This window comes from Chelonoidis abingdonii, chromosome 14, assembly GCF_003597395.2.
Source record: "Chelonoidis abingdonii isolate Lonesome George chromosome 14, CheloAbing_2.0, whole genome shotgun sequence".
NCBI classification, from domain to species: Eukaryota; Metazoa; Chordata; order Testudines; family Testudinidae; genus Chelonoidis; species Chelonoidis abingdonii.
Window position 1 is genome coordinate 1,838,521 of NC_133782.1, and position 27,686 is coordinate 1,866,206.

At 45.4% G+C, this 27,686-nt stretch overlaps 2 protein-coding genes across 2 annotated transcripts; both read right to left on the reverse strand.

Moving 5' to 3' along the window:
* Positions 1–257: 257 nt before the first annotated feature.
* Positions 258–9,569, reverse strand: LOC116814651 (BPI fold-containing family B member 4-like). Its single transcript, XM_032762412.2, has 15 exons — positions 9,341–9,569; positions 9,172–9,250; positions 8,128–8,232; positions 7,355–7,498; positions 6,567–6,627; positions 5,523–5,583; positions 4,712–4,803; positions 4,079–4,273; positions 3,740–3,793; positions 2,977–3,147; positions 2,657–2,724; positions 2,450–2,492; positions 1,485–1,548; positions 917–993; positions 258–489 (listed from the first exon to the last, which is right to left on the reverse strand). The coding sequence occupies exons 1-15, from the start codon at positions 9,567–9,569 to the stop codon at positions 466–468; spliced, it is 1,467 nt and encodes a 488-aa protein (XP_032618303.2). The 3' UTR covers positions 258–465.
* Positions 9,570–16,989: 7,420 nt separating this feature from the next.
* Positions 16,990–27,686, reverse strand: LOC116814659 (BPI fold-containing family B member 3-like). Its single transcript, XM_032762423.1, has 16 exons — positions 27,610–27,686; positions 26,389–26,514; positions 25,926–26,040; positions 24,999–25,103; positions 24,512–24,649; positions 24,015–24,075; positions 23,307–23,367; positions 22,436–22,527; positions 21,556–21,738; positions 20,668–20,721; positions 20,406–20,570; positions 20,234–20,301; positions 19,596–19,638; positions 18,438–18,501; positions 18,246–18,322; positions 16,990–17,402 (listed from the first exon to the last, which is right to left on the reverse strand). Exons 2-16 carry the CDS (start codon positions 26,498–26,500, stop codon positions 17,373–17,375), a joined length of 1,368 nt encoding a protein of 455 aa, XP_032618314.1. The 5' UTR covers positions 26,501–26,514; positions 27,610–27,686; the 3' UTR covers positions 16,990–17,372.

Genomic DNA, 27,686 nt, shown 5'->3' on the forward strand with positions numbered 1-27,686 from the left:
ATGTAGCATTTTGATCACTTTGCTAATTGATCTCAGAGTAGATGTAATCAAATCCTTTGCGGTACAGAGGTTATAAAAGAAAAGAACACTTTAACAGCTCCAGGGACGCAAAAAGCACTGCTCTGACTGCAGAGAAATCTGAATCTTTAATTAAAATGGTCACACAACAATTACAAAATATACCAGCATTTTCCAACCTCCCTTAAAACTATCAAGCCACAGTAAAGAATATTCCATGTTAATTATCTGACGCAAACCAGGTACATGTTGATTTCACTAAGTCTAGGCTTTAATCAAAGTAGCAACTGGTGGTACTGGGTTTTTGGAAAGGCCCAAAGTCTTGTTTCAATATTCCAGGTACGAAGAGAAACATTGTTCAGGCCTCTGCAGTCAAGCTGGAGCCAGCCTGTTTTTCAGGTGGGAGAGGTATAATGCAAGGGACTCTTCCAATCTGGCTTCACTGACTCATGCTGATAACACAAGAAGATCCTAACAAAACAAGTAATCAAAAGTGTTTAGCTCAATTCCTTGCACAAACAAATAATAACATTTGTTGTTGGTTTTTTTCATACACGATCTATTCCTTTGGCTAATATTCCTGTCAATGAAATCCACTGTAGTGAACTTTCAGGGCATTGCAGCAAGACCTAACAACATGAATCCCATTTAGGGAAGTTATGTGGGTCCCTGTAAGAACCAGGAGTCCTGCTCACACTGAGCAGAGAATCCAGCCAGTAAGGCGAGACGTTACCTTTGAAAAATTGCATTGTCACTGCTCCAAAGTTGGGCCATAGTGAAACATTTTCTTTTCAAATAACAAATACAGTCTTTCTTGTAGCAAACTAATCTGAGAATCTAGGGGAAAGCAGGACTAATGAGCTGTTACAGGAAAACACTGCCTCGTCAAAACACTTACTTCAATGACATCAATATCAGCGTTACTAAAGTCGATGTTCATCAGTCTAGGGAGAGGAATGCCTCCTCCTAACACACCTGCAGATAAGAACAGAAATCAGACTTAGCTTTCCAGGCTGATGGAAAATTGGAGTCAATGTTTAATTTCGCTCTCTGTTCTCAGCTCACTCAGTTGCAATAGCCTCACTATGTTTTTTTAAAACTCTCCAATCATTCAGATCACTGCAAGCAAAGTAGAGTTCTGTTGTGGGTCCCGTCCAAGACTTCATTGCTTTTGCCAAGTAGACTATGCTACTTTTTCTAGCACACTAGGAAATAGCAGTCATCCAAATAGATGCACAAAGTCAATTCTGCAATGCAGTATGTCTGGTTTGTTTTATTATTGTTTATTCCTTCACTGACAAAATTCAATCATCTGCCATGGGTCTCACCATCTTTAGTACAAATTAGCTCCTGTAGGTTCTACTGTGTGCAGCTAATGCAAATTGAAAACATAGAAACCATTATATTGTGTACAGGCTGAATCTGGTGCAAATGAGCACCTGAATGAAAAATAAAGCCATCCTTACTGTTCACTGCTGGCAGGAAGGCAACATCAAAAATCTTGCCAACCAGCGATTCCCAAAGCGAGACCTGCATCACGGACAGAAGTGATTTAATGGAGATGCTTATTTACTAAATGATGGACCAAGATTCAGATTTCAGTTACATGGGGTCAATGCGTCTCTTCTGGATTTAACTACAACAGGGTCTGGCCCAATGTCTACTCCAGAGTCAATGTACTGTAGCTCAGTCCCTTATTTGTGCTGCAGAATCAGGGTGCAGCACCTTTTCATGGATTATGCAGTCATTTTTTGGTCCAAAATTAATGCCATTCCTTAGATCAAATTGGCATTTAGCGCTAAGTGATTCTCTGCAATTAACCTTCTCCGGAAGTCAAACAAACTTTGCCTTCAGTTAAGTTAAGAAATGAAAATCCTGTGATTGCTCCTGAATTTTCCTTCTGTTCTCTCTATTAGAGTGTGATGGGTCTTCCCCATTGCTGGGGAAGCTAGTGAGATGTTTTTAGCACAACTTATGGAGACCAAAACACCCCTCTTCCCTAAAGAGGGAAAGAGATGGAAAACTAGGTGGAGAACTTAACCCTACAAAGCAAACACTGTTAATACAGAACACTTTTCATTGTGGAATTAATATAAGCATTAACGTAAGCACTTTTAGTAACCAAAAGTCTTCAGGAATAGCAGAGAGTGAATTAAATAAAGATAATTACTGCCCCACTCATCACTGTCCCAATATATCCCAATGTTAATAACACTTTTATAATACCCATGTCTTACAAACGGTAATTTACAGTATTTGCATGAAGATTATCCCATGAAATATGTCCATCTAGAGGCAATAGAATATATTGTATAAAAGTGACACCAATTTTACATTCTAATTAACCCTTGTATTGTTAGAGCCAATATTAGTTAGCACTTGGCTTCCTTCAGTGGATTGCACACAGCGCTGAAGCAACCTATGTTCTTACATCAAATTTGCCAATGGAGGAGGAAGCCAAGGAAAGATGAGTCCTGCAGAGAAAGGAAGAATCAAGTGACTTTAATTTTACCAGCAACTTCCAAATGTGCCCATGTCTAAGAAGGCTCTGTGTGAATTAACACACAGGATCCTCTTCCTTCCCCCTCCCATCCTGAACACTGAACCAAGGCTAAGACACGATGAAAAGACATCATACTTGTCAAGGCTGACACTGATCTTCAGTTTGTTGTTTTCAACAGAAAAGTGGGCCAACAAAGCAGCATCCTGCAATTAAGAAACAAAAGTCAGTCGGTCAGTCAGTCTTGGACACTGGCGTTTTCCTGCCTTCACGCAGGATGGTTGAACACAGCCATGCATCTCAAGTGTGGAGCAGAGATGTGCGTGCCCTCAGTTGGTGCATCCCATTGCAGAGGAATGAGAGCAACAGATTTGACCAAACAACAGTCCACTGACAGAACTTGTGTGACTGCAGAGGAAGTTTCAGTATTTGTGCTCTGGCTAGTTTTCAATACGTACAATATTTAGAATACACAGGGACTGGTGGGCATCATTGGGCTGGGAAACCAACACTTCTGTGGTAGCAGTGAGTTGTATCCAGCCTTGATTTTTTTTCAAGGTCACCCTGGGAGTTTTAGGCACTGCAACTTTCAGCACCAGTGGCTGGGGCTCAGGGAACTTCTGGTAAACCTGTGGAAATTCAAGTACATAGGTGTGGAGTTACAGGGAGCAGGATTGTAACACCTGTAAATAAGGTGGCCAGATTCGTTATTGCTTTACTCCAGGTACAACTCCATTGATTTAAATGGATTAAACCTGGAGTAACGCTGAGATGAACCAGGCATAGTGAATGCATCAACCACTGAAGTCCATGGCTGAATTTAGAGCATTACCTGCGGATCTGGGCCTGTAACTATCGTGTTAAGACAGATGAGGCAGCTCCTTTGCGCCACCAGAACAGTGAAGAGAGGCCACCTCATGAGTCCAGCTCCAGCCCACTGCGTTTTGCACTTTAGAGTCTGATTTATAGTCCACTGAAGTCAATGGGATTCCTGCCATCAGCTCCAGTGGACTTTGGATCAGGCTCTTAATAAACAAGGAAAAGGAAGTGGATCTCCTATCCTCTCCCCCACCCCCACAAGGAAAAGGAAGTGGATCTCCTATCCTCTCCCTCACCCCCACAAGGAAAAGGATGTGGATCGCTCTATCCTCCCCCCCAGTACATTTATGGCTTTCATCACCAGAGTATTTGTTGTAAAATATAACACTAGAACTCACTAACCGCGGGAACCAGGGCTCCAAGGGTTGATGTTGTTAATGGAGGAAGCTCAGGAAACTGACAAATAAAAAAGAAACAATTTAGTGAACTGTATCCATCATGTGACCAATGTCTACCCCTTTCTTCGCAGCATTAACAACACACCTGGCGTGTTAACCAGACAATCCTGCATTTATCATGAATAAGTAGCATTCCTGGCGATTGATGATTTGCTGCTAAAACCATACAACTTGTGTGCGATTGTATATACCCACTGCCAGCCCACATTAGCCAATCATCTCTTCTTAATTCAAAAGCTAAAAAGGGTCAGTGCACTCCCCGCATGGCTGGGGCGCTACTCACCATTCCATCAGTGATGTCTATATCAAGTGCCCCTTGCTTCTGCAGGAGAGAGATTACAGAGCCAAGGAAGTTTACAGAGAGTCCAAGCTGGGAGGAGGCGGTGTCTGCCATCTGTGGCATTGGTGGCATGGGGACAGCTTCTGGTTTGCCCAGGGGGTAGTCAACGAGGCCTCCTGCTACCCGCCCAACTACAGTCTGCAGGCCCAGAAGAAAGAGTTATAAATGTTCAGAAATGTTGTATGTGATATTTTTGTTTGATGCTCACTTTGGGTTCATTTGGTTAGGAATTGACATGAAATAATTTTACAATTAACTAACTCTGGATCAGAATCTATTAGGCAGCTGTTCTGACCTCTCTCCAGAATTTTATTAATTTAAAACAGGAGAATGTTAACAGCTGGTGTGATATAGGGTCTGATCCTGAGCCATTAAAGTCAATGGGAATTTTCTCCAATGGCTTCAATAAGAAGACGATCAGAGCACAGAGAGTATGAACAGCAGCTTCCAGTGAATTCACTGCTCAGGAGCCAGTGGGGTCCCCTAGGACCCTCCCCCATAAACTGAAGGAGGATTAGTCATTGCAATGATGAGAAACATCAGCCCTTGGGTACACATGACAAGAACAGGACTTACATTTAAATCAACTTCCAGGAACTGGCCAGTTACTAGCGGAAGGCTGGAAACAGTGTACTGGATGCTTCCCAGTACACCCAGGGGCACCAGGGCTTCATTGAAATAGAAAGAAAGCTAGTGAGCATCATCTGGATTTGGATGCAACTCTACATCCTAGCTCCACTGTCTCCCACAAACATCCCAGAGCTCAGGTGTTCTGAGCAGCCAACTCAAACACCCTGCTGAGAGTCCCAGAATAGCCCTTGGCACCAGGCAGTACTGTGGATGGAGCTGAGCTCCTTGCAACCAGTGTTTTCCATTGCTGGAAGAGGAGGAGGACTCCAGCCAGAACAGCCTTGAACATAGTCCCAGCACTGGAGAAGTTTGGAGCCAAGACCCAGAGAAATCCACATCTCAAAATTGAACAAAAACCAGGACCTTCTCGACAGGGGATATCCAGATCCAATTCCAGATATTATCTTAGGGTAAATTGCGCCCCTACTTTGGTGAGTGCAGACGTTCTCTGGCTAGTGGAGAAAGGCTCAGGAAAGGGAGGGATTTGGGGAGGCAGAAGGGGGTGTATGCATAGCAGGCACTACCCCATGTGAGGTGGCATTCTGCTCCGTGCCTGGCCCCTATATGTAGGGTGCAGGGTCAGAGCAAGGGAGCTCCTTGAAGATCTCGTGTCGAGTGGCAGAGCAGGGTATGGATTCAATAAGCACCTTTTGCCCTGAGGATTCATTGTCTCCTCGGGTCTGTGTATTGCATGAATAGTCCTGAGGGAACATGAGGAATGGACTTGGCACTTGGGGAAAGAGAAGCAGAGACTTACAGTTCACGAGGCCCAGTTCATCATTGACAAGGCCAAGGACAACATCAACCACTGGGCACAGCTGTAAGAGTCAATGCTTTGATGAGACATTCCCAGGAACCAGGCTCTTGCTCAAAGTCAGACTGGTGAACACAACTAACAGTGTAGCAACGTGTCACGGACAAATCAAAACCCTTTAGTGTAGTGCCTGCAGCCAGACCCTTACCTGGTGTAAATCAGCATGAATCAGCTTGTCTGATTTGCATCAGCTGAGGATCTGGCCCCTGGAGCTTACTACACTCCCTTCTCTGTATGAGGAAAGCCACCATTCATGTTAATTACAGATGGGCCAAAGCTGGAACCTCGAATCCCAAGCCCTGGAGTTATCAGAGGAAGGGGACAGGGACTCTGCAGGCACCGGGCATGGTGGGCTTGATCCTGCTCCACTGAAGTCAATGGAAAACTGTCACTGACATGAATGGGGCAGGACTGAGGCTGTGCTGCGCATTTTCACAGGCTCACTCATTGCTCCCTCAATAAATTTGCCCCATTGTGTATCAGGCTCACTCTAAGCTCAGAGTTTTCCAAAGAAGGGATGGTTTCAACAGAGCTGGTACGTTCTCTGATATATCATTAGTGCTGGACCCAAACCAAAACTCTGGCCCCAAAGACCCTGAACTTTGAAGGAACAGTGGTTTTTGAATACATGCTTAGATCAGAATTAAAACGTTACTAATGGCTTCTGCCTTTATAATGGACTGAACCAAAACCCTGGATCTCACCTCTAGGATGTATGAAATCTGAATACTATAGCCTGAACCTCTCTGTACTGGGGATTTATTCTCTTCTCCCTTCTTTGTGAATATTACGGAGTCAGAAGGTGAATCAAGGAACAAATCAAGCTGTTTGGGAAAGGGCTACTCTTTACATTTCTTGAAGATCATCTAACAGAGGCTAATTTTTTGAGAAAGATTAAAATATTTGCTTGTTTAAAATATTCGAAAGGCATTTTGTAGCATGGCTGTAGTTACGTGATGTGCTAACATACTCTCTTTCTGGACTCACCAATTCAGGAAGCAGTCTGTTAAGGACCCGTGCCAATAAATTATCCACAATCGGGAGCAGGCTGAGAAAAATAAAACAAGAGGATGAAAAATGTTGCTGAGGAATAAAAGTATCTTGTTGAACAACAGAACTGTGGATTAATAGTACCTGATGGGTACTGGTGTGGACCTCTGGAAGTAACTGTCCTGCCAATAAGACAACAGTATAAAGCAGTTAAGAGCTTTGTGGAAGTTTTGATTTTGAATGCTGTGATGAACCAAATTCTCATCCCATGGAAGCAAATGAGAGGTTTGCCACTGAGCTGTATGTTCTATGGTTGAACCCTTTTAAAATGTTCATGTCTTTAAAAGAAAACCTTGTCCCAGGAGGGGACTGTGCAGTGTATGTGAAATGTATATCTCAGAACACATCCAGTGGTGAAGGAATTCAAGAGCAGAATAGGTAATATTGATGTATTTCCCTATGGAATAACTGGAGCATCTCACACACCACTCTGCCGTAACTCTAGTAAGTGCCAACTTTTCCGTAGCAACCACTGTACTGTAAATGCATATTGAGTAACCCCCAAATAATATTGGTTTTGTTAATTGCATATGTATGTGACCAGCTAGATCCTTAACTTACCACAATGGCCACTATCACACATGCAAATTAGGCACAAAAACATAAACACATTGTAATACATGCAGCTGCATTTGCAATTCAGAAGATATGGCCCTGAAGGTCATCAGTGTATGTTCATAATACCACCAGCACTAGGGGCAGTTTAAAATCCCTTTTGCACCTACCCTCTAAGGAGTCTGATTTTAATACCATCGAGAAGAGTATCACAGCTCTCAATCACCAGCCTGGGGTAGCCAGTGCCATCCATGGTCAATCTGACTTTCGACGTGATGTTCACTTCCACTGCAATGTCAAGCAAACCTAGGAGGCTGCACAAGATGACAAGAGCAAGGTCAAGACAAAGGATCTCCTCCAAGGGGAGACTGATGGACTCTTTCCCCAACCAGCAGCTGCCTCCTGATATGCAGTAGCCTCCATCCTTTCACCCTTGTACAGGGATGGACGCAGTCCCACTGCAGAGCACAGGCACTGAAACCTGTTAATGCTTGGATATGATGGGAAAGAAAGGAACTTGCTACCTAAAATAGGGACTGAGGGTAGCACCATGGCCCCACTTCCTCCCCAGTATAGCTGGCCAGGGTAGAGGGGAGCGTATCCCCACAGTGCTTAACATTGTGATGGAGCTGCCATGGCAGAGTGTGCTGCTCCCAGTGGCCCTGAGGCCAAATGCTGACTGAGTCTGAGGGCTCCTCCTAGGCCTGCCTGCTGCATCACCACCCATCCCACATCCCTCTGCTTCTCTTCACTTCACAGGAGTTAGAGTCTGAGCCCCTTGTGTCACTTAGTGACTTGTGTTTGACTGCCCCCAAAGCTGACACTTCCACCCGGAATGATTCCCCCACCCCCGGGGCAGAAGCTAGAGAATGCCTAGTGCAGGTGATGATTTTACTAGCTGTCCAAAGTGAATGAGACATTTCCCAAAGAGTACCCTACTCACCTCTTACCATTGATTGCTACTCTAGTATACAAGTCCAGGCGGACTCCAATCCCTGGTAGGAGTCTCACAGATACTTTGGGGAGTGTTAGTTCCACAATTCTCAACCTGCAGGATGCAAAGAGTTATCGTGAGCAAGTGACTGACTGGGAGGGCCAAGTCTCAAGAAACTACTTAGAAATGTAGCATACAAATGGTGTCTTCTGACATCCTTCAAAGATCTTTTAAACTAATGCATAACTGTTTCAAAACTGTTTAAAGATACATTGCTCTAGGGTTACATTAGCACTCTCTCTAAAACAAGGATCTCAAATGGTTAAATAAGGTTTTAAATGATGCCCTCTGTGCATCGCAAAATCATGTAATCAAAATAATTTAAAAATGCCTCCACTGAAGTAATGTAAGTGCCAATGGAGACAGAACCCTAAGGAACCAAATTCTCTCAAAACCTAGTTCCCAACGTACAAGTCTCTCAAGTGGCCATGGGAACCTTGCAAACAAAGTGATAAATAAACAAATTAATGGAGCCATACCTATCTTCTAGAACTGGAAGAGACTCCGAAGGGTCATTGAGTCCAGCCCCCTGCCTTCACTAGCAGGACCAAGTACTGCTTTTGCCCCAGATGGCCCCCTTAAGGACTGAACTCACAACCCTGGGTTTGGTAGGCCAATGCTCAAACCACTGAGCTATCCCTTCCCAATAATTGGAGAGAAAAAATGTACCCAGTAGTTCAATGTAGCTCTTGCATTTGTGCATCTCTATTTGCTTCCTGCTTTCAGCTGGTAGGGGTCACAGAAGTACTGAAATGCTCTTCAGTATACTATACTGGATACGTGATGTTACTGCTGTATTTTTTACCTTTCCAGAAGCAGGAAGCAGTGGAAATCTTGTGGGATTTCCAACCTGATTTCTAAGCCCGAGAGGTTTCAACTCTGAACCTGCTCGAGTTTACCTACTGCTCCTGAGCCGTATGACATTATTGCCCTGTGACCATGCAGTGGGCTCATTGCCACATCTGTGCAGAGACCTTTGCAGTATGTTCTCACCCTGTGAGCCCCTGGACGGTGCTGAGCAGACCTCCTTCCCCGAGGATACCAAGTAGACCTCCATCACCCAGCAGACCTCCTAGCAATCCTCCAGCTCCGCCACTGGGGAGACTCCCTCCAGGAACATAACCACCAGCCCCAGGTAGGCCTCCGCCATAAGCATTGCCACCATCGCCAAGGAGACCTCCACCACCACCACCACCTCCACCAAGCAGGCCACCACCACCACCACCACCACCCCCTCCACCAAGCAAGCCACCAGTAATCCCACTAAGTAGCCCTCCTCCACCGCCACCTCCACCAAGTAAGCCCCCAAGCAGGCCACCACCACCGCCACCACCAAGGAGACCTCCTAGCAGGCCTCCATCTGCATCTGGACCTCCACTGTCGAGTGGCATGTCCCTGATTGCGCCTTGGAGGGCATTGCCTTGTATCAGTGAGCCTGTGACAGCTGGAAACAATGCACAGGGTAAGTATTCAACAAATGGGAATCTGGCTTCTTTTGTACCATCTGCCTACTTTATTTTAACAAGGGAGATGTCAGGCCACCTATATCCAGCTGAGCTCAAACCCTGGATGAAGCCAACTAATGAATTTTAGTTCTGACTTCTGAATATTCTCTGTAAGCATGGTTACAACCATTGCTTTGACAACACATTAGAATTCCTCATCGTCATGTCAGCAAAGGGAATTCTGGACCTATTTGACACTACGGGGATGGGCAGCAGCAGAAAGACCTCTCTGTGAAAGACTGAGTGGGTGAATTTGCCTACTACCTGGATAAGCAGAATAAAATTTCTTGCACAATCACAATAATCATGCACCTGGTACGCATCCTAACTGTGTGGCCTCACTGTGCAGGTCAGTAACCATAGCATCTCTGTGTGCCTACACCTGGCGAGGACCAGCCTCACAGCTGGTACAGGACCAGGCTTAGCAGGTAGCTGTTGCTGTCACTGGATAACCCGCGGTGAGAGGCAAGTGACTGAGGCAGCTGGGCCACCACTTGACTCTCTCATGGGCAGCCCTTGACTGCGCTGATGTCAGCATACCCATCCACGGCTGGAGTGGGTTAGCTGGGTACTGTCCTCCCCATAAGAGCACATGTAACCAGGCTTTTTGACATATCTGCCTACTTCACTCGGGTCCGTTTTTCCCATGTATTCCCTGCCATACAAGCCTGGTGGTTTCTCTCTTGCCAGGCATTTCCCCTGCTCTAACAGGCCTCACTGTGTTTTGTCTGCACAATAGTTTCAGCACCTCTGATAACAGCTATTTATTCCTATTTCCATCTGTACCCCAAAGGCGACATTCCATTTACTTACCATTGCCTATCACACCTTTACCAACCCTGAGGACAGCGTCTGGCACAGGCTGGCTTAGGGCTGGCGTAGGCTGGCTCAGGGCTGGTGTCAGCAGACCACAGAAGATGGCAATGCCCCAGCCCTTTAGCATCTTGGTGTCTGCGCCCTGGTGAGAACATTTCCGGTTAGCATCATGCCACGCCAGAAAAGGGGAAGAAACGAAGCTGCACCATGAAGAGAACAAAGAGTCCCAGGGAAATTCAGGACAGGAAAGTGGAGAAATAGATCATGCACATGAACTGGAAAAGACAGAGAAAGGAGTACGAGGCTGAATTCTGCTCCCATTGGGCCTGATCCAAATCCCACTAAAGTCAACGGGAAGATTGTTTTTTTTACCAAAATATGGCAGATAATTATTGTTAATGAAAACACCGTACTTACACCAGGATTACAAAAGAAATTTAAAAATAAAGAGCAAAGTTCTTCCCAGCAGTATTGTAGGGACCATGAGCACAATGACTAAAAGCACCTTGTACCAACCTCATTGCTTTTCTTACCTGGCTTTATCCCAAGCTTTAGAGGTGGTGTTATTCTTGCTTTGCTGAGCTCTCGATCAGCCAGAGGTTCGGTAGCTGTCCATAGCAGCCTTGTTCTCACTGTGTTCTGTGTCTGAAAATATAGAAAAGGCAGGTCTTATATAGCAAAAATCTGCAGAGGCGAAGAGGAAAGCAGCCTAAATGGTAAAAGGTGGGATAATGGCTTGAGTGTAAAAAGGATGTTTGTGGTTTTGACGGATTCCAATATAAATAACTGCTGATAAATCTGGAAAAGCTATTAAGCAACAGGTATCAGATACAGCCCAGGTTAATCAGCCAGTGCTGTTACTCAGCTTTCCAAGGGCTAATGCACATGTCTCCAAGCGCATACTAGTCATTTGCCAATACGACGGGTTTCAGGTGCCCACAAGCCCAATCCTGCAAACTCATGCTCATGTGACAAGCACATAAAAGGGCAATAGACAGGGATGGACCAAACAGCCATTCCGAATTGAAACAGTGTGATCTTTGCAGCATGGGACTCACCTACCTCAGCTGAGATCTCACTGGAGACCAGAGCTTTCAGCTGTGACTGCGGAGAGAAAGGCACCTGCGTAGAACTGATGTGAATGAAATTGTTTTTAGTTATTCACTGTATCATTGTAACTTCTGTTCACCATTTCATTACACTTGCCATTTTACTTGCATTGTAACTTCTGTTCACCATTTCATTACACTTGCCATTTTGCCTACATTGTAACTTCTGTGCACTATTGTAATTCAAAACCCATTTTAAAATGCTTACTCCATTTTGTGGAAGGCTTGTGCTGCAGCCTCCGTTTTTGCAAGCCATGCTGTAATTTTATTAGTTTAGTTGAGATGTGTAAATGAGGTATGTATGGGTGATAGATTAACCTCCAGCACCAGCCTGTCCTGATGAGATAAAGTTCAAATACCAACAACTGAAGACCTAGACAACAGCCCTAAACAGAGTAAAAAGCATCCACCCTAAAAAGAAAAGAACCCAAGAACAACAGAAAGAAGCTCAAAGCCAGGTTCAAGGCTGACAGTCACGCCTGCAATTGACGGGTGATCAATCACCAAACCCGGAGGCAGCGTGACACAGCAAGACCTATAAACCTTGAAACCAAACTAAAAGCCTATAAAAAAGAAGGGTAAGATGAGAGACTTTGAGTAACATTCTGCTATCAACATCGAGGGGCATCGGTGCGCGCCCGACAGAGACCCAGCTCCCCCCCCTGCTCAGCTTTCCTGGCCAGTTAGCTGCCACGAGCTACGATCCCCAGCTGCAAACTCAAGCCACGAACTCAAACTACAGTCGGGACTGGTAACTATCCAGCAGCTGCAGAACGTTTGGGGGAGTGTGTGTGTGTGTGTGTGTGTGTGTGTATATAAGTATTAAGGTATTTGCTAGTAGTTATAGATCATAATAAATGTGGCATCTTTGTCTTGACCCCTAAAACGATCCTGTGTAGTTTTGTCTGCACAACACCTGCACCCATGTCTGCGTACATAGGTATGTGGCCTGGTCCTCACAGATGCTGAGCATTTGCAGCTCCCATTGACCTGGGACAATCAGACACTGCTGAAAAACCAGGCCACCGATTTAGGTGCCAAAATGCAGATTTTGGTGCCCAGCTTTAGCAGCCACTTTTGTGACTGCACCACACAAAATTGCCAGCTAGCCATCTCTAGGTACGTGTGTGTGTGTGTGCATAGCCCAGAGTCTGGGGCACAACTGTGGCCATTATTTATTTGTTCAGATTTCTAAGCATCTCAGCCAATCAGTGCCCAGCCTGTTCGCTGGATGCTCTTCCATTGTTTTAAATGTACAATCCCATCATCCACTGAACATCCCACTCTAATAACCACCCCTGAATTGCATGTGCAAATTAGAGATGCAGTTGCACATTCAATTCTGAAAATTCAGATCTCAATGGCTCAGAGGTAATGTCAATGCCAGGATTAGACTAATGAGCTCTAAGTATATGTCTACACTGCAATTAAAACCTGCAGCTGGCCTGTGCCAGCTGACTTGGGCTAAGGAGCTGTTTAAGGGTGCTGTAGACATTTGGGCTTGGGTTGGAGGGTCCCAGAACTTCTACACTGCAATTAAACAACTCCTTAGCCCAAGCCCCACCAGCCTGAGGCAGCGGGCATGGGCCAGCCACAGATGGCAAACTGCAGTGTAGACAGACCCTGAGTGCCCCAAGCAGGGTCAGCCCGCCAGGGCAAAGCTTCCTTTCATGCAAATGTCACTGGCTGCTTTTCGTCTCTCTGTTTGTTATGCACGGTTCATTTCGGAAAAACAACTGAAATCACTCACAAACAAGACACTAAGGCCCCTGATAACCTGCCTGTGATGAGCCCAGCAGAACACCACATGGTGCTGAATGCCAGCTCTGAATTGCAGAACAATGGCATCTGGAGCCTGCATGGGGAACAGTCTCCAGGAAAGTTCAGAGGGAGGTTTATGTCCTTAAAGTTTCAACCTGAGAAGTGTTTTCTGAAGATTATCAGCACAGTTTCTACAGCCTCCATCATGTTATTGATAGAACTGATGCCTTCAACAGACATCGACAAGTCCCTACCCAGTGAGAAATTGAGGTTTAGTGTCAGCTACTAGCTTAAATTGCCATCAGCTCATAACGATGCTTTTGTCCTAGTCACCTGAATGGTTAATACCTTTGAGATAAAATCTTTTGTTAGATCCCAGCTACAGCGGTGAAGTATATCACACAATAAGGGAAAATGTGTTTTCAAACCAAGTAATCAGGTCATCAACTCAGCTTATCCATATCAGACTCTTTGGATATAATTACCACCTTCATGGACTCTCATTAAGTGCAGCTCTGGGAAATGCCAGTGGATGTTGCTACAAGAGCAAACATTTTAAATAATGGGCCATCTTGCCACAGAAAAAGGAACCTCTCTTCACTGATACTCTTGGCTCTGCTTATAGGCCACCTCTGTGAATCATTGGCAGATTTTCCAAGTTTAAGTGCACACGGTGCTCTGAACTTTTGTCAACAACTGCCACCATTGCATGTGCAAAGTAGGTAATTGTGCGTGCAAATTGCCAACCAATACTGGGCAAGCAGTGAGACAATTACCTGTGAAATCTGAATTATAATTCAATACCAAGTCGATCGTGCTATTTTGCTGGTGTTGCTTCCCCATAAACATTAGTGTGGCTGGGGTTTGACCCTCCCTGTCACTGAAGCCCTGTCAAGGTGGTGCGGAAGGGAAGGGATGAGCCATACAGGGGGGTGCTACACCCCATTGGCCTGCTGGAGTTCAGTGCCCCAGCAGACCCAAACTGATGCCTGTGGAAGGGAAATTCCATTTGGGGCTGACTGAGGAGGAGGCCACGTTTGTGCAGATGCCCTGACTCCCTATGCAAGGGATACAAGGTAGCAGTGGCCACTACTCCAACATGTGGGCCAGAGACCCAACCATGCAGGGAGGATGCTGCAGCCCTGCTGCTTTCACAGACCCTTTAAATGCCCCTTGAGGGACAGAGTAGTGTCCTGCACAAAGACCAGTCACTTGGCTTTGGGCTGGGAGAGTGAATTGCTCTACAAACGATGCCATAACCAGAGTGGAGGCCCCTGGGAGCTGGAAAGGGCATACTGGGTTATTGAGCTCCCAGAGAGCTGGGGAATAGACAACAGTGTCATTCAGAGGCTCAGTTCTGGAATAGTTAAGTGCCAGTAGAACAGTGCAGTTGCCTCTGTTCCTTCCCAGGACAGATGGTCTCTCAGCTCTCTGGCTCGCAGCACAGAGATCTTCCGCTTGAAAATAGATTTCTGGTGAAAGCCAAGGAGTCTCCCAGCCACAGAGGGAGGAATTTCCAGCCAGATGATTTAGCAAATGGGCTGCTTTCCTATGCAGGGTTTTCTCCAAAACAGCAGCCTGACTACCTTTCCATTTCCTCCACCCCACAAATTTATAGTCTCTGCTGCAACGTGGACATTAACAATTCAGGGCCAGATCCTCTGCTGCTGTAAATTGGCGTAAGCTTGAGACATATTGATGGCACTATATGCAGTGTACACCAGCGGAGGCGCTGGCCCGTGGGCACTACTTCTGTACATCTCCAAAGATCCCCAGTTGTTGAGCCGGAGCCTTAACCTGGTGTAAATCTGAGTGGCTCCATTGATTTCCGTGGCTCTGGGCTGACATTACTGGCCTGTTCACTCCCCAGCCACTCCCCATAATAGCTGGGAGACAAACTAGAAGTTGCCTGTATTCAATTTGCACAGCACACGTAATCACCTGTGATCTCCAGCTTGTGAAAGGGTATTTTGAATAGTACCTGGCTCAATGTACCAGGGGAAGGATGTCATCTAGGGCCATAGCAACTCCACAAACCCAACTGCGACCACTCAGTCTAAACGTGGTACCTGTATACGTGGCTATATACATATCACACACATACCACATAAACGCAGCCAACAGAAGCTCAAGGAACAAAGCCTCTACTTCTACAGAGAGTGATTAGAGGAATAATGAATAAATGGCTTATGGCCTAATTTTCAGAGGTGCTGAGTGTGTGCAGCTCCCACTAACATCCACAGGACCTTTGAAAATCAGGCCATTAGTGGTTAACCTCTTAAGATATTTCCAGAAGATCTGCCTAGATCTGCGGCTGAGGAGCATGCAGCATGAGCATCCTGCTTAGCTGTTGGGTATAGTGACCTCATCTGTGTGGGGAACACATCTCCTGGCCTCACAGATAAGGAGCTTCCTTCAAACAGTCTCTTTGAAATGCCAGGCAGACTCCGTGCTCTTCAGCCAGGCAGAGGGGTAAGCAAGAAACTTCCCCTTTCCTGGCTCAGCTGTTCCAAAGTTAGGAAGGATGGTTGGTAGTGGCACTAGATTGGAACTCAAGAGACCTTTGTTCAATTCCTGACTCACCCCCAGCCTCCCTGTGTGTCTTTGAGCAACTTACTTGGTCTCCCCTGTGCCTCCTCCCCACCTATAAAGCGGGGATAATACGGACTGTACTAGGACTGTGAGGTGCTTAGATACTATACTGAAGAGGGCCATGTGAACAGAGTTGGGGTTGTACTCCAGGGCACAGGAATTGCTCCCATTAGGGGAGCATAGCCGCCGAAAGGGGACAGAGAGGCTAGTGCAAACACAGAGGTAACATTACCTACAGTTCTCCATGGGAAATGAGACCTTCCTCAGGACACTGTTGCATGTAACTGATTGGTGAACAGACATGCGGGGCGTTGCCTGATTGGTGGGGAAGGACATTGTGACAGTGCTGCATCTGGCACTCTGGTCATTATTTGTACTAATTAGGCCCAGCCTCCCTGAGAAGGATTAATTGTACAGAGGTGTACCCGATTGCCAGGCCAGATTGTAGGGTTAACAACCCTCCGGGATCGTCCTGGAGTCTCAGGAATTAAAGATTAATCTTTTAATTAACAACTGTGTCGTATGATAAAACCTCCAGGAATATGTCCAACCAAGCTTGGCAACCCTACCAGACTGGGACTAATTAGCCCATTAGCAGAGAAGCTGTATAAAAGGGCACAGGAAGGCTTGCTAAGGGGGGAAGAGAAGATGAGAAGCTGAAGGCTAGGAAGTCCTCTGAGTAGACCCCGTTCCCCACCCTGATTTTGGAGAAGGGGTGAGAAAGTTGAGATGAAGTGTGGAGACACTGCTCTGTTTTGGGGGGAGGGACTGGTGGTGTTTACAGAATGAAGGCTCAGAGCAGTCTGTGTTTGTGAAAGGAAGGAGTGGCCCATTGCAGACATGCATTTGGGGTGGCTCAGGCATTGTGCTGAACTTCAGAAATGTGACCCTTAAAGGAGCAGCCTAGCAAACAATGAATGATGGCTCCCTTTTCAGTGTCTTGTCAGATGCAAATTTCTGTATTAGTTGTGTGGCAGTGGGTGTGAGGGGGGCAGGGGAGCATTCTGACAACCAGAGTCTTACAGCAAAGGGAAACAAAACGAAATCAGGAATGCTGAGGCAATGAAAGCTTTTATTGAAAGGGTAACAAGAAATGGAAAGAACTTCCATGCACAAGGCAGGGCTCTCGGCTCCAAACTCTCCTGAAGCTTAAGCTGACTGCAGAAGTTTGCTTAGAAAATCCCAATTATTTTCAGCCAAGTAAGCAACAATTTCATTCCTACTAAGTCTTTTCTACAGCTTGATTCAATGATCAGAAGCAGAACAACATTTTGTTTCTATCGTCATAGCCTTGACTCAAAGTGTCATGGGGAACAAAAGTAAGGAAATGCAGGGTTCTTCAGTCGTGAATTCTCTCCTCCATCCCGGTGCCAGTGGCAGGCTGTCCCCACACTCGCCCCTCGTAGAAGGGTTAGGCCAGCGCATTAACCAATAAAGCATTCTGTGGGAAAGAGAAGGTACTCGGTCAGGAGAATTCAATTTTCTCCATGGGATTTTCACCAACTTTTCTCACCTGCGCTAGAGGGACCATTGAAAGAATTAGTAATGGTTAATGGGTGCTACAGTACCAGTACGTAGTACATTAGGGTACATGGCCCTAGTTTTATCACAAGTGGAAATCAGATGGAGGTTCAAATCCAATCTATAGCAAACATGTAATGTATCCACTTCACAAAGCTACTGCATGGGTTAGCATAACATCCTCTCATCTCAGGAGACGATTTGACTAGAACAGGATGGGGAGCAACAAATCGTCACCTAGAGTACGGTTAGAAGATTTGACAGGACATCCATGTATGAAATTGTGACAGTATGTGGCTCCTGGTTGCACTGTGAAGACTGAGCATTATGTCCCATTCAGTCTGTGGTAAGAAGACGTGTTTCTCAAATAAAGCAGCAGGGTTTATAAGGTTTTACCATGTCAACAAGGTGGGACATTTCAATTGAAGTCCTTACTTTCAGAGGTGGCCTCTAATTTTCTACCGTATTTCGCACCTGCACTAATTGTGTGTACAATTTCGTGGACACAAAGTATATCACTTAATTGTCGGAATACTTGATTGCAGCAGCTCAGTCAACAAAGTACTATAAAATAAACAGACAAAAAATGTAGAGAGCAATTCAGAGGCACAGTTGAGGCCCTTCTTGAAAATTCAGGACCATGACTGGCAGGGTCTAAGTGTACAATATGTTACTGCGAAGTCTGAGCAAGTGAGACTCCAGAAAAAGAGACCATCATGAAACTCTACAGGAAACCAACATGAAGAAATGAGCAAACCCTTACATTAATGACTTTGACAAGGCCATTTTCCCAGTTCAGGTTGAAAAGATTGGGCAGAGGAATTTCCACCGCCAGGGCACCTGAAATAAACAAGCAGAAACTATCAGCCCTGCGCTAAACAATGTGGTTGCAGCCAATGAGGAAAGACGAGAGAAGGACTCTATGAGACAGAAGACTCAAATATAAAGAATGTACCATTGATGAGTGGCACGTATGCAGCATTGAGTATGTCACTGATTAATGGTTCAAGATGTGCAACCTACAATGGAGAAAGAAGTATCTTAGTGACAGCATATTTTATGACTGAAAAAGAGAACATCTGCCCTTTCATTGTGGATACATTGAATTTGATCCATTCCGTCTCTGGATCAAAATGTCCCCCCACCTGCCAGCTGTTATCATGGGACGGTTTTTAGTAAGCAAGACAATCATTTCTCGGGTTGAGACATTCCCATTTCACAGATCACAGGAGGAGGACAGCACGTGTCTCAGTTCCCTGCTGGGCCCCAGACTGTCAAGTCACTTCGTTTCTCTGTGACTCTTGTCCTATAAATGAGGATAAAAGCACATCCCTGCCTTGCTGAGGGCTGTGAGGGTAAATACCTTAAAGATGATCAGGTGCTCAGATACTCCAGTAATAGGGGCCATCTAACTCATATAGATAGAAGGTGCTGAACGAGAGGTGCCTTCAGTAAGCTTCCTGTCAGAACCCCAGTTAGTCCAATCTGTGATGCTCCTTTTTTATTTTAAGTGAGCATCAAGAGTCCAGAGATTGCTTCAGAATCTCCCACTTGCTTTACACCTAATGCCCTGAACTCCTGTTCTCTCCCCACTAGAGATGCCAGAGGCTGGGTGTTTGCTTGTGGAGGTCAAAGCTTCCTCTGCTCTAGGATGATGCCTATAAGGGTATAAAACCGAGTGGTGTCAAATTTATTAAGCAAATTCTATCAGTGCAGGACACTCGGGGCTCTTAAAATGCAAATCTTAGGCAAGAGTTTCCCAACTTTTTCCAGGACTGAAAGCGGGTGTGTTAATCACAGAAATGACTGACAGGTAATTATGCTCCATTCCTTCCCATCCTCTCCTACAACCTTCACAAACTCACAAGATGCTCCCAACATGTGTAATTAATTCATGTATTCAAATGCAATTCTTAGAAATCAGAATGGCTTCGTATGAGTGATGATTGAGGAGTCAATTAAAATAATCCTCTCTAGGAACGTGAGAATATCAACGTTTTCTCCCACAAGAAAAGCTTGGAGACCAACACTTATTAAAACTTCTGTTCCTTATTCCCTGGATACAGTCTCCATCATTATTGTACTTTGTTCAGTGTGTGTGTCATGAACTTACATTGAAATTGCTAATTAGCGAAGAAGCCAGTCTGAGGCCGACTCTACAAAAAATGGAAAAAGTCAAGATAGAGTCAGAGACTATCCTATGCGATATCAAATTTTCCAGTATCTGCATAACCAATGGAAAGACATTAGTAGGTCAGAGAAAACTAATATTTCACTGGGATGGCAACACAGTTACACACACATAAACAGTTTATCATTAAATCAACGGAACATGGAAAATCTAGGCTTTGACCTACCAGTGCCTGATTTCCATAGACTACAACATATTGTAACAACACGATGAAGTCCAACTCTAATCAAGTCTTCGAGTGTTAATGAGATGCCCATTTGGCCCCTGCTTCTTACACATGTACAGAAACAATTTTTGTGAAAACCAAGCTGAAAAATAGAGTGACATTTTTCAGTAACCAAAGCTCCCTAATTATTTTTTATTCTTTTCAGAGTCCACATTTCAAATATCTGTCGTTACCGAAGTGAGCCAAGGGAATCTACTGTAAAGAATTATCAACTCTTTGTATTGAATTTAAATTGTGCATTTCCATTTAATCTTGTCTGGTTCACTGCCTATTGTTCTCCTGAGGAATATTCTTTCCGATATGAATGAGGCACAAGGGACAAAGCCCCATTTACCTTTCCAGAGATACAGAGATGCGGAGTTTGTTGTCTGAAATGGTAGGCTGGACTCTCAGACCAATATCCTGCAATTAGAACAAGAAAATATAGCAAATTGATTCCTTCCTCTCCCATTTCCAAGATTGAAAACAAAAGCCCAAGTCATGTAAACTTTTATCTTTATACTTACAGCATTCAGAACAAAAAGAGACTGCTGGGGCAAATCTGAGGGGGAAACCTCAATGGAAGCAGGGAGCCTCACAGTGACACTGCCATCTTTCACCAACACTGCAGGCGTTTCCAGAACTCTGATCTTCAGCAACGGTTGCTGTGACTCCAGCAGCAGTTTGGAGACCTGTGCAAAGTCACCAGATTCAATTACAGCAAGGAGTAGAAGATTTTGAAGGTAAGAGGGATATGGCAAAAAATCTGAAAAAAATAAAATCACTGACCTCAGGAATGAGAGCGCGAAGCACAGAGGCTGTCAGTGGGATGTCACTGGGCAGCTGAGGGAGAAATACCAAGTGAGTCAGAGAGCTGAATTGCTTCCAAGAAATGCTTTGCTCAACCAGTTCTCAGGGTTGTTCTTCTGGCAGCAGATCTTGCAAGTAGCAGTTTGCTGAGATTATGTAGATACAGTGGATGATGCAAGGAGAATTGTGTGGCCCAGATTCATTTCTGCTGCCACTTCTCTGGCTGCTCTGGGGCTGAACCTGACCCCAGACTGACAGCTGTTAATTACTAGCAAGCTGACATCCAGTGTGTCATAGCCTGGATTCTGCAAGTCCTTGCACAGTGAGTTGCAGGAAGCCTGTGGTTGCTATGCTCCAAACAAGGCTGAGCTCTGCTACATGTGGGCACAGGTAAGTTGATTTGTCAATCATTTGCACTGAGCAGAAGTCTCAAGCCTCTTGTGCCCTTACTCTTAAGAGCACAAAGTAAAAAACTTGCAGGGTATGTGCAGAAAATGGGCTTGTCTCAAGAGACAAGGGCTTAATTGCCAACGAGGAGTGCAGCTGGACTCTCCCCTCTATGACCTTACTGCTACTACTAGATGGATAGAAGTCAGTGGCCATGCAGAAGCCCTCTCAATAAGGCAGGATCAGGTTCCCCTGCTCATCAATGTTTTTATCTTGTGTTCACATGTGCAGCATCCCACCCCATGCTGTGCAAGCTCAAGCCCCGTGTGTTATCAAAATGCACAAGGCAGGAATCTTATCCTAAGGAGTCAAACTATTCCTAGGTCATTTGAGAGCAAAAATAGATGAGCAGGCCTAAAGGTGGCATGCCTGGGCAGAAGGCTCAAAGGAAACGGATCCCTTCCGGTTTGCTGCGCTCACCTCTTGAGCTGCGATGTCTGTGCTGAGATTCTCAGACGCCAGCAGCAGCTTGAGCACTGAGCTGAGGAGGCACACAGAGAGGCCAACCTGGGAAGAGCTGGCCACCACGGACGGCAGAGATACAGTTGCTGCTGAGCACGCAGGATCGTTGACTTTATTGCCAAGCAAATCCTCAACTACAGCCTGAAAGAAAGTTTAGAAGGGGCGGGGGGAAGGGGGAACATCCATAAGGCTCCCTACAATGAAATACACTAGTCATTAAGCCAATATCACTGTGGCCGATCTGTATAGTAAGATTCCATTCATAAATAGTTTATAAATGGTCTGTGCACAATTAATAGATGTTTTAATAAATAGTTAATCAATTGTGAAAACATTCAACAGATCAATAGGTTGCTTATAGCCATGGCTTACAAACATCTCTGATGTCATCTACTGATGTCCTCATAAACATCAACAACACATACTACTGATGTAACGTCTATTAGCCATCTATCAACTCTTTAGAAATGGAAACTTAATATGAAGCATCATCATTGTTGCTTTAGGCAATGCATTAGGCATTAGGTGCTTCTGACTGAAGATCAACTTAACATTGTTGTATTAAACTAGCAAATATCTAAGCTGCTGTTCACCTCTCATACCCAATCATCAAGCTTTAGTGCATGATGAAGTCTACAGAGAGTGAGGAAGTGACAGTAATAAAATGACCAGTCACTGGGCTGCAGCCCACAGCCTCTTTGAATGAGTCCTCTGTTGCTGACAGCTGGAAAACAGTGGGCTCCTTTGAGAAATCGTCACCACACTGAAGGGGACCACAAGAACCATCCAGCATTGCGGACTCAGGGATGCGCACGCTAAGGAAAGCGACAGCACTTACATTTAAATCCAGTTTGATTGCCGCATCACTGACTACAGGGACGTTCGCTGAAGTGTACTGGAGACTTCCTACCACGCCCAGTCGGACCACGGCTGCAAGGAGACAAAGAGTCTCTTACAATGGGATGAAGAGGAAAAGCCCTTGCTCTCTCTTCCTCTTGTTATTTGTTATTTTTTGTACTCTCATCTCACCTAGGAGCCCAGCCAGGCACCAGGACCCCGCTCTGGTGAGTGCCGTGCAGACACAGAACAGACTGTCCCTGTCTGGCATCGCTTGCGCATGAAGTATTTCTGGGTATCCCCAATCACTTACTCCCAGCAGAATAGTGCTGAGAGCAGCAGTCCTTGAAAGGACCTGCACTGGAAAGAGAACCTGCAGAGAAACACCCAGCTGCGGCGCCGGGTCACTCTGAGCAAAGCTGTAAGAATTGGCTCAGAACTGAGCTGTGAAGCTCTCTCAGGACCAAGTGGCTCTTAGAATGGAGAAGGTTGTAGGCTTCCTGTGGGAAGTCCCAAAGCAGCCATTGAACTTTCCCAGCATCTTCTCTATCAGAAACTTTACAGAGTTTTCCCCCCACATTGGGAAGGTTTGTTCCCATCCCCTGTTCTTTGGATCACTCGGCTCTGAAATAATCTCACCTCCAGCACCAGAGCACTGATTGCTTCTACCGCCTACGGCCTACGGCTGCCCTTTCTGCTGCAGGTCAGCTTAACAATGGCTTAACGATTTAGAAAACCCGGTAGATCCTTTAGGTGAAATACTCTTGTAAAATCAGATCATTTTTCATATTGCGCAGCTACAAAGTGCTGAACTGGACCAGGAAGGGACTATTTTGGAACAGGAAGGAAGGAGGAAGTGACCAGAGACTTACAGTTCACGGTGCTCAGCAGATGGTTTGTGGCGTCGAGCACGGAATCAATTAAAGGACACAGCTGTAACACACAGGGAAAAGATCCTACTGCACGAGACTCTCCCAGTAACTGGATTCTATCACAGGCTGTATCATACTGGTACAGTCATAGGAATATTACCAGTTCATGAACTTGGCAAGAAGCTGCCGTAATGCAGCCCAGGAAGTTCATTGCCTGCTTGGGGAAGCCTCTTAGAAAGCCTCCTCCACACCCTCTCTGCTGACAAATGAAGGACCAATGCTGGCCTCTCAAAAGGGGTACAATTGTAGTGTACCAAGGGGTGCAGAAGCTCACCTCTCTGCACAGTGTGTGGACCCTCTGAATCAAGGTGAACTTCAGCCCAGGACAAGATTTTCACAGCTTATGTGCACAAAATGCACAGTTAATTCATGTACACATTGACTGGGAATGCGGACTGGAGTAAGTGAGCATGCAGATAGCTAGGCACATGACAACATGCTACTGCACATCACAAGGGCCCAGTTTTCAAAATGGTGGGCCAGCCTCTCTTTGGGGGGGTGAGCCTTTACTCTCAGGAATGGTCCTTTCTCGTGAGAGGTGCCCCAATGACTTAGTGCAATAGGGTCCACGCAGCTGACTACTTGTTTGCACATTTGGGCTTCTCAGGAATCACTTTGATCCTTGCCACCGTTGCTTTGCACACTTACCACTCCATCAAAGAGGTTCCCAGGGGCCTTGTTTAGGACAGGTGAACCTAGTCGGAGCACACCAAACAACAGAAGAATATAGAATCAGAGATGATCCTGGCTAGTAACTGGAAAATGAATGTAATCAGCACAAGAGAAATTGAACTGCTCGCTCGTAGCTTCACGCTGTCCTCTGCACAGCGCAGTGCTGGGATTTTGTTCTGAAATTAATAGCTAAGAAAGAAATTCAGGATCTGGCCCAATATTAGGATTAATATGCATCCATGTATAGTGCAGCACAATGCAGAAACTCTCTCTTTTGGCCATTTGAGCCAAACCTTTGACAGAAACATTTGTTCTAGTCACAACAAATGAATATGGCACTGAGGTATCCTAAGTATCAAACACAAGAATTAGCGAATTTATTCTCTTTGAAGATAATAGTAAAAATGGCTGATGCCAGCCCATCTATGGCACACTGTCATTGTGGCACAGCAGATATCTGTGGTACCCACTTGTGGAGGATCCGAACGTTAACAAGCTGCGTCGTGCAGTGTTCAACGGTTAACTCGGGGGCATCCTTGCCATGTTGTGCCAGTCTGGCTCTTGCAGTAATGTTCACGTCCACGTGGAGACCGAGCACCTTACCTAGAAGGCTGAAAGCAGACAGAGGAATTAATTGCATCCATCTTAACAATCGCGCCTGCTGATTGACTCTGCAAAAGAGGGCAGGCTAATGGTCTCTTTACAGGACGCGTCTACATGCTAGACCTGGGGCTTTCCAAGTAACTCACCGCTGTTTCACGCTATCCTCTCTCTGTTATTTCTGAGCCATGTGAACTTTTAAAGGTGGAAATATGGTTAATAAATGAGAGCTATTGATATACACAAGTCTATGAAAGAAACGACTCTGTCCACAGAAAGCCGGGAGGACTGCGTCCTGGCCTGACTTTTCTCGCGCTGCACTCTTTTGCTTTATGGCCCCCTCCAGGGAAGACTACTCACTCTTTCCCTTCAATTAACACTCCGGTGTTGACAGTCAGCTGGACCCCCACTTCTGGCAGGAGCTTCAGCGATACTTTTGGGAGAGTAAGTTTTTTTATTTCCAGCCTGGAGACCGAAAGAGAACAAGAAGTAGGCAATAGAACAGTAGTGCTGAGGACACGGACTCTCCATAGCCCAGTGTTTGTCCCCTCAGCCCGCCAGTCCCCCTGGAAGTGGCTTCATGAGCTAGAGGGGTTTTCAGTGTAGGAGTTTAAGCTATGTTTTCACAGTGCTTTAATTCCACTGTGTGCTGGGAACTCTCCCTCCTGCACAAGTTGAACTGGGTACAGGGTTTTTTCCTTCAAGGGCTTATACTAGCTGTTAATACTTTAAAACCCCAAAACAGAGGGGAAAACCCACCAACTGCAATTTCAGGTGTCACCACTGGGTAGTTGTGAAGCACACCTAGGTTCATCACTTATTGAGTTGCTCATATTGATGGTAACGAGTCATATTCTGGACAAGTGAGTGCATAGGCACATACCTAGAAACATGGTCTCAGCACTACGTGGGACAAATGCTTGCTCCAATCTTAGATCCCCAAAAGATCATGGAGAAGTTGCACCACTGCTCCTCACTGACTCGGACCAGCAGAGGGATGTTATTGGGGGTGGCCAGTGGGTCGGGGTGCACAAGTGGATGATCAGAGCTGACAGAGATGAATGCAGACCGCACTTCCTACTAGATTATTCTCACTCATTAGAAACGTACTGGAGTAGGGAGGGGAGGGGACTGCTCATATCCAGAATGGGGCTGGACATCAGCGCTGCCTTTTGCAACATCTTTGTGCTCCTCGTTGGAAGCTGGTTCTGCCAGTTTCCCCCTTCCCCCATTGGCCAGAAATCAGCCCATGGTTGTTCACTGACACCTGGGCTGCCCCTGACTTACCCTGTGACGCCAGTGCCCAGCAGATTTCCCAGGTTGAGGAGCCCTCCATTGCCAGCTGACACGAGTCCTAGCACACTTCTGAGAATGTCATCTCTGTGGAGCAAATCATCTATAACTGAAGAGATGACCAGTGGTTAGAGGAGGTAAGCCAGGTTTCACCCCCAACCATGTAGCCTAGGGCACGTCTCTTCCTCGCCCGTGCTGCTGTTTCCTCATTAGTGAAGTGGGTTTGGTGATAGTTTCCCACCAGGATAAAGCCCTTTGGAATCTTTGGGTACAAAGTACTTTATAAATGCAAGAATGACTCTGATTATCATTGTGATTGATACTCAGTGACTTTGGTACTGCCTGCAGCTTTTCTGTGTAGGAGCAAATGAAAGGAAGGACAAAATGGTTCAGAAAATTGTAATAAATCTGACCCCTTCCACAACACTGAATTGAATAGTATTCTAATAAAACTTACTTTTTCCTAATACGTTTGGATTCACCCTGGCAAGAACTTGAGCAGCGCCATCTAGTCCTTGAGATGGGGTCAGCAGGCTGCCGAAGAGGAGAATGGCCCAAATCTTTAGCATCTTGGCTGCAGTATCTGTGAAAAGCATTCCCAGTCCGTTAAACATCAGAGGATGATGATCAGGAACACGGTGCCAGAGGGGATTAGAATAGACAGGGAAAGAAGCCAGTTGCACAGAAAGAAGGGGAAGCAGAAAGAAAGGAGAAGGCATCACAGAGGGGATCCATTTAGGCAACAAGCAGATGAGTGTCAATAAGTACTTGTGGCCAACTCCTTATCCCATTGAAGTTAATGAAGTAAAATTACCAGGGATTTAGAAGAGACAAAACCTGAACCTTCAGTGGATGACTTCCATAATGGAGCCATGTGAAAGGAGCAAGCAGTTATCCCACTTTCCTTACTCCCTCGCCTTAGGAAAGTTGCATCATTTTCCTCATTCCATCGGGAATGGTTTCCAGAATTTTTGCATTGGAGTTTGACTGAGAATTTTCTCCCACAAACCAGAACCCAAATCCCACATGTAGGGGAGGCAGAACCTTGTTTGCAACACAACACGTCATGAACGTTAATGGGATGGCAGAGACATAGGTTTCACTGAAGAGTCAGCTAAGAAGGAGTGCAAACTCTTATTACACAGAAGCCTCTGATAAAAACATGAAGTGTCTAAACATGTTAGAGTCGTTTTTCAAAGACCATGTTAAAGGAAAGGACAGCAGGAACACGTCACTTTTATTTTTTGGTTTTAGAGATATTACCAGCTCCGGCCATACAGTCCCTATACTTAAATGTGGGACACAAGTAGAATTAGTATCATCTCAAGAACCAGAATGAACTTCGTCATTGCTCCTATTGCATCAACACATGTACATGGAAATACAACAACAGAGCAAAAAGCATCAGGATAAAAATTAAGGGTCAAATTCACCTTGGGTCTAAGCATACCTGGTTTATGGAACTACTCAAGGGATGATTTTAATTATTATAATTATTTATAAAAACTTTGAAATAATATTTCAAGAATTCTCAACAACATGCAGCGAGCATACATCTGTGCTTCAAAGTCCATGAAGAGCAGCAATCTCTCTGCCCCCCTTTGTCTGTGATGGTGGATTTGCTTTCATCCAGGCTTGATCTAAGACAACGCTCTTCAGAGAGTAGTTTTGGTCTTACCTTCACAAGCTCTTGGTCACTAAGAAAGGTCTCAAGAGTTGTCGTCCTTCTCTGAAGCTGACCTGCAACTGGCAGCC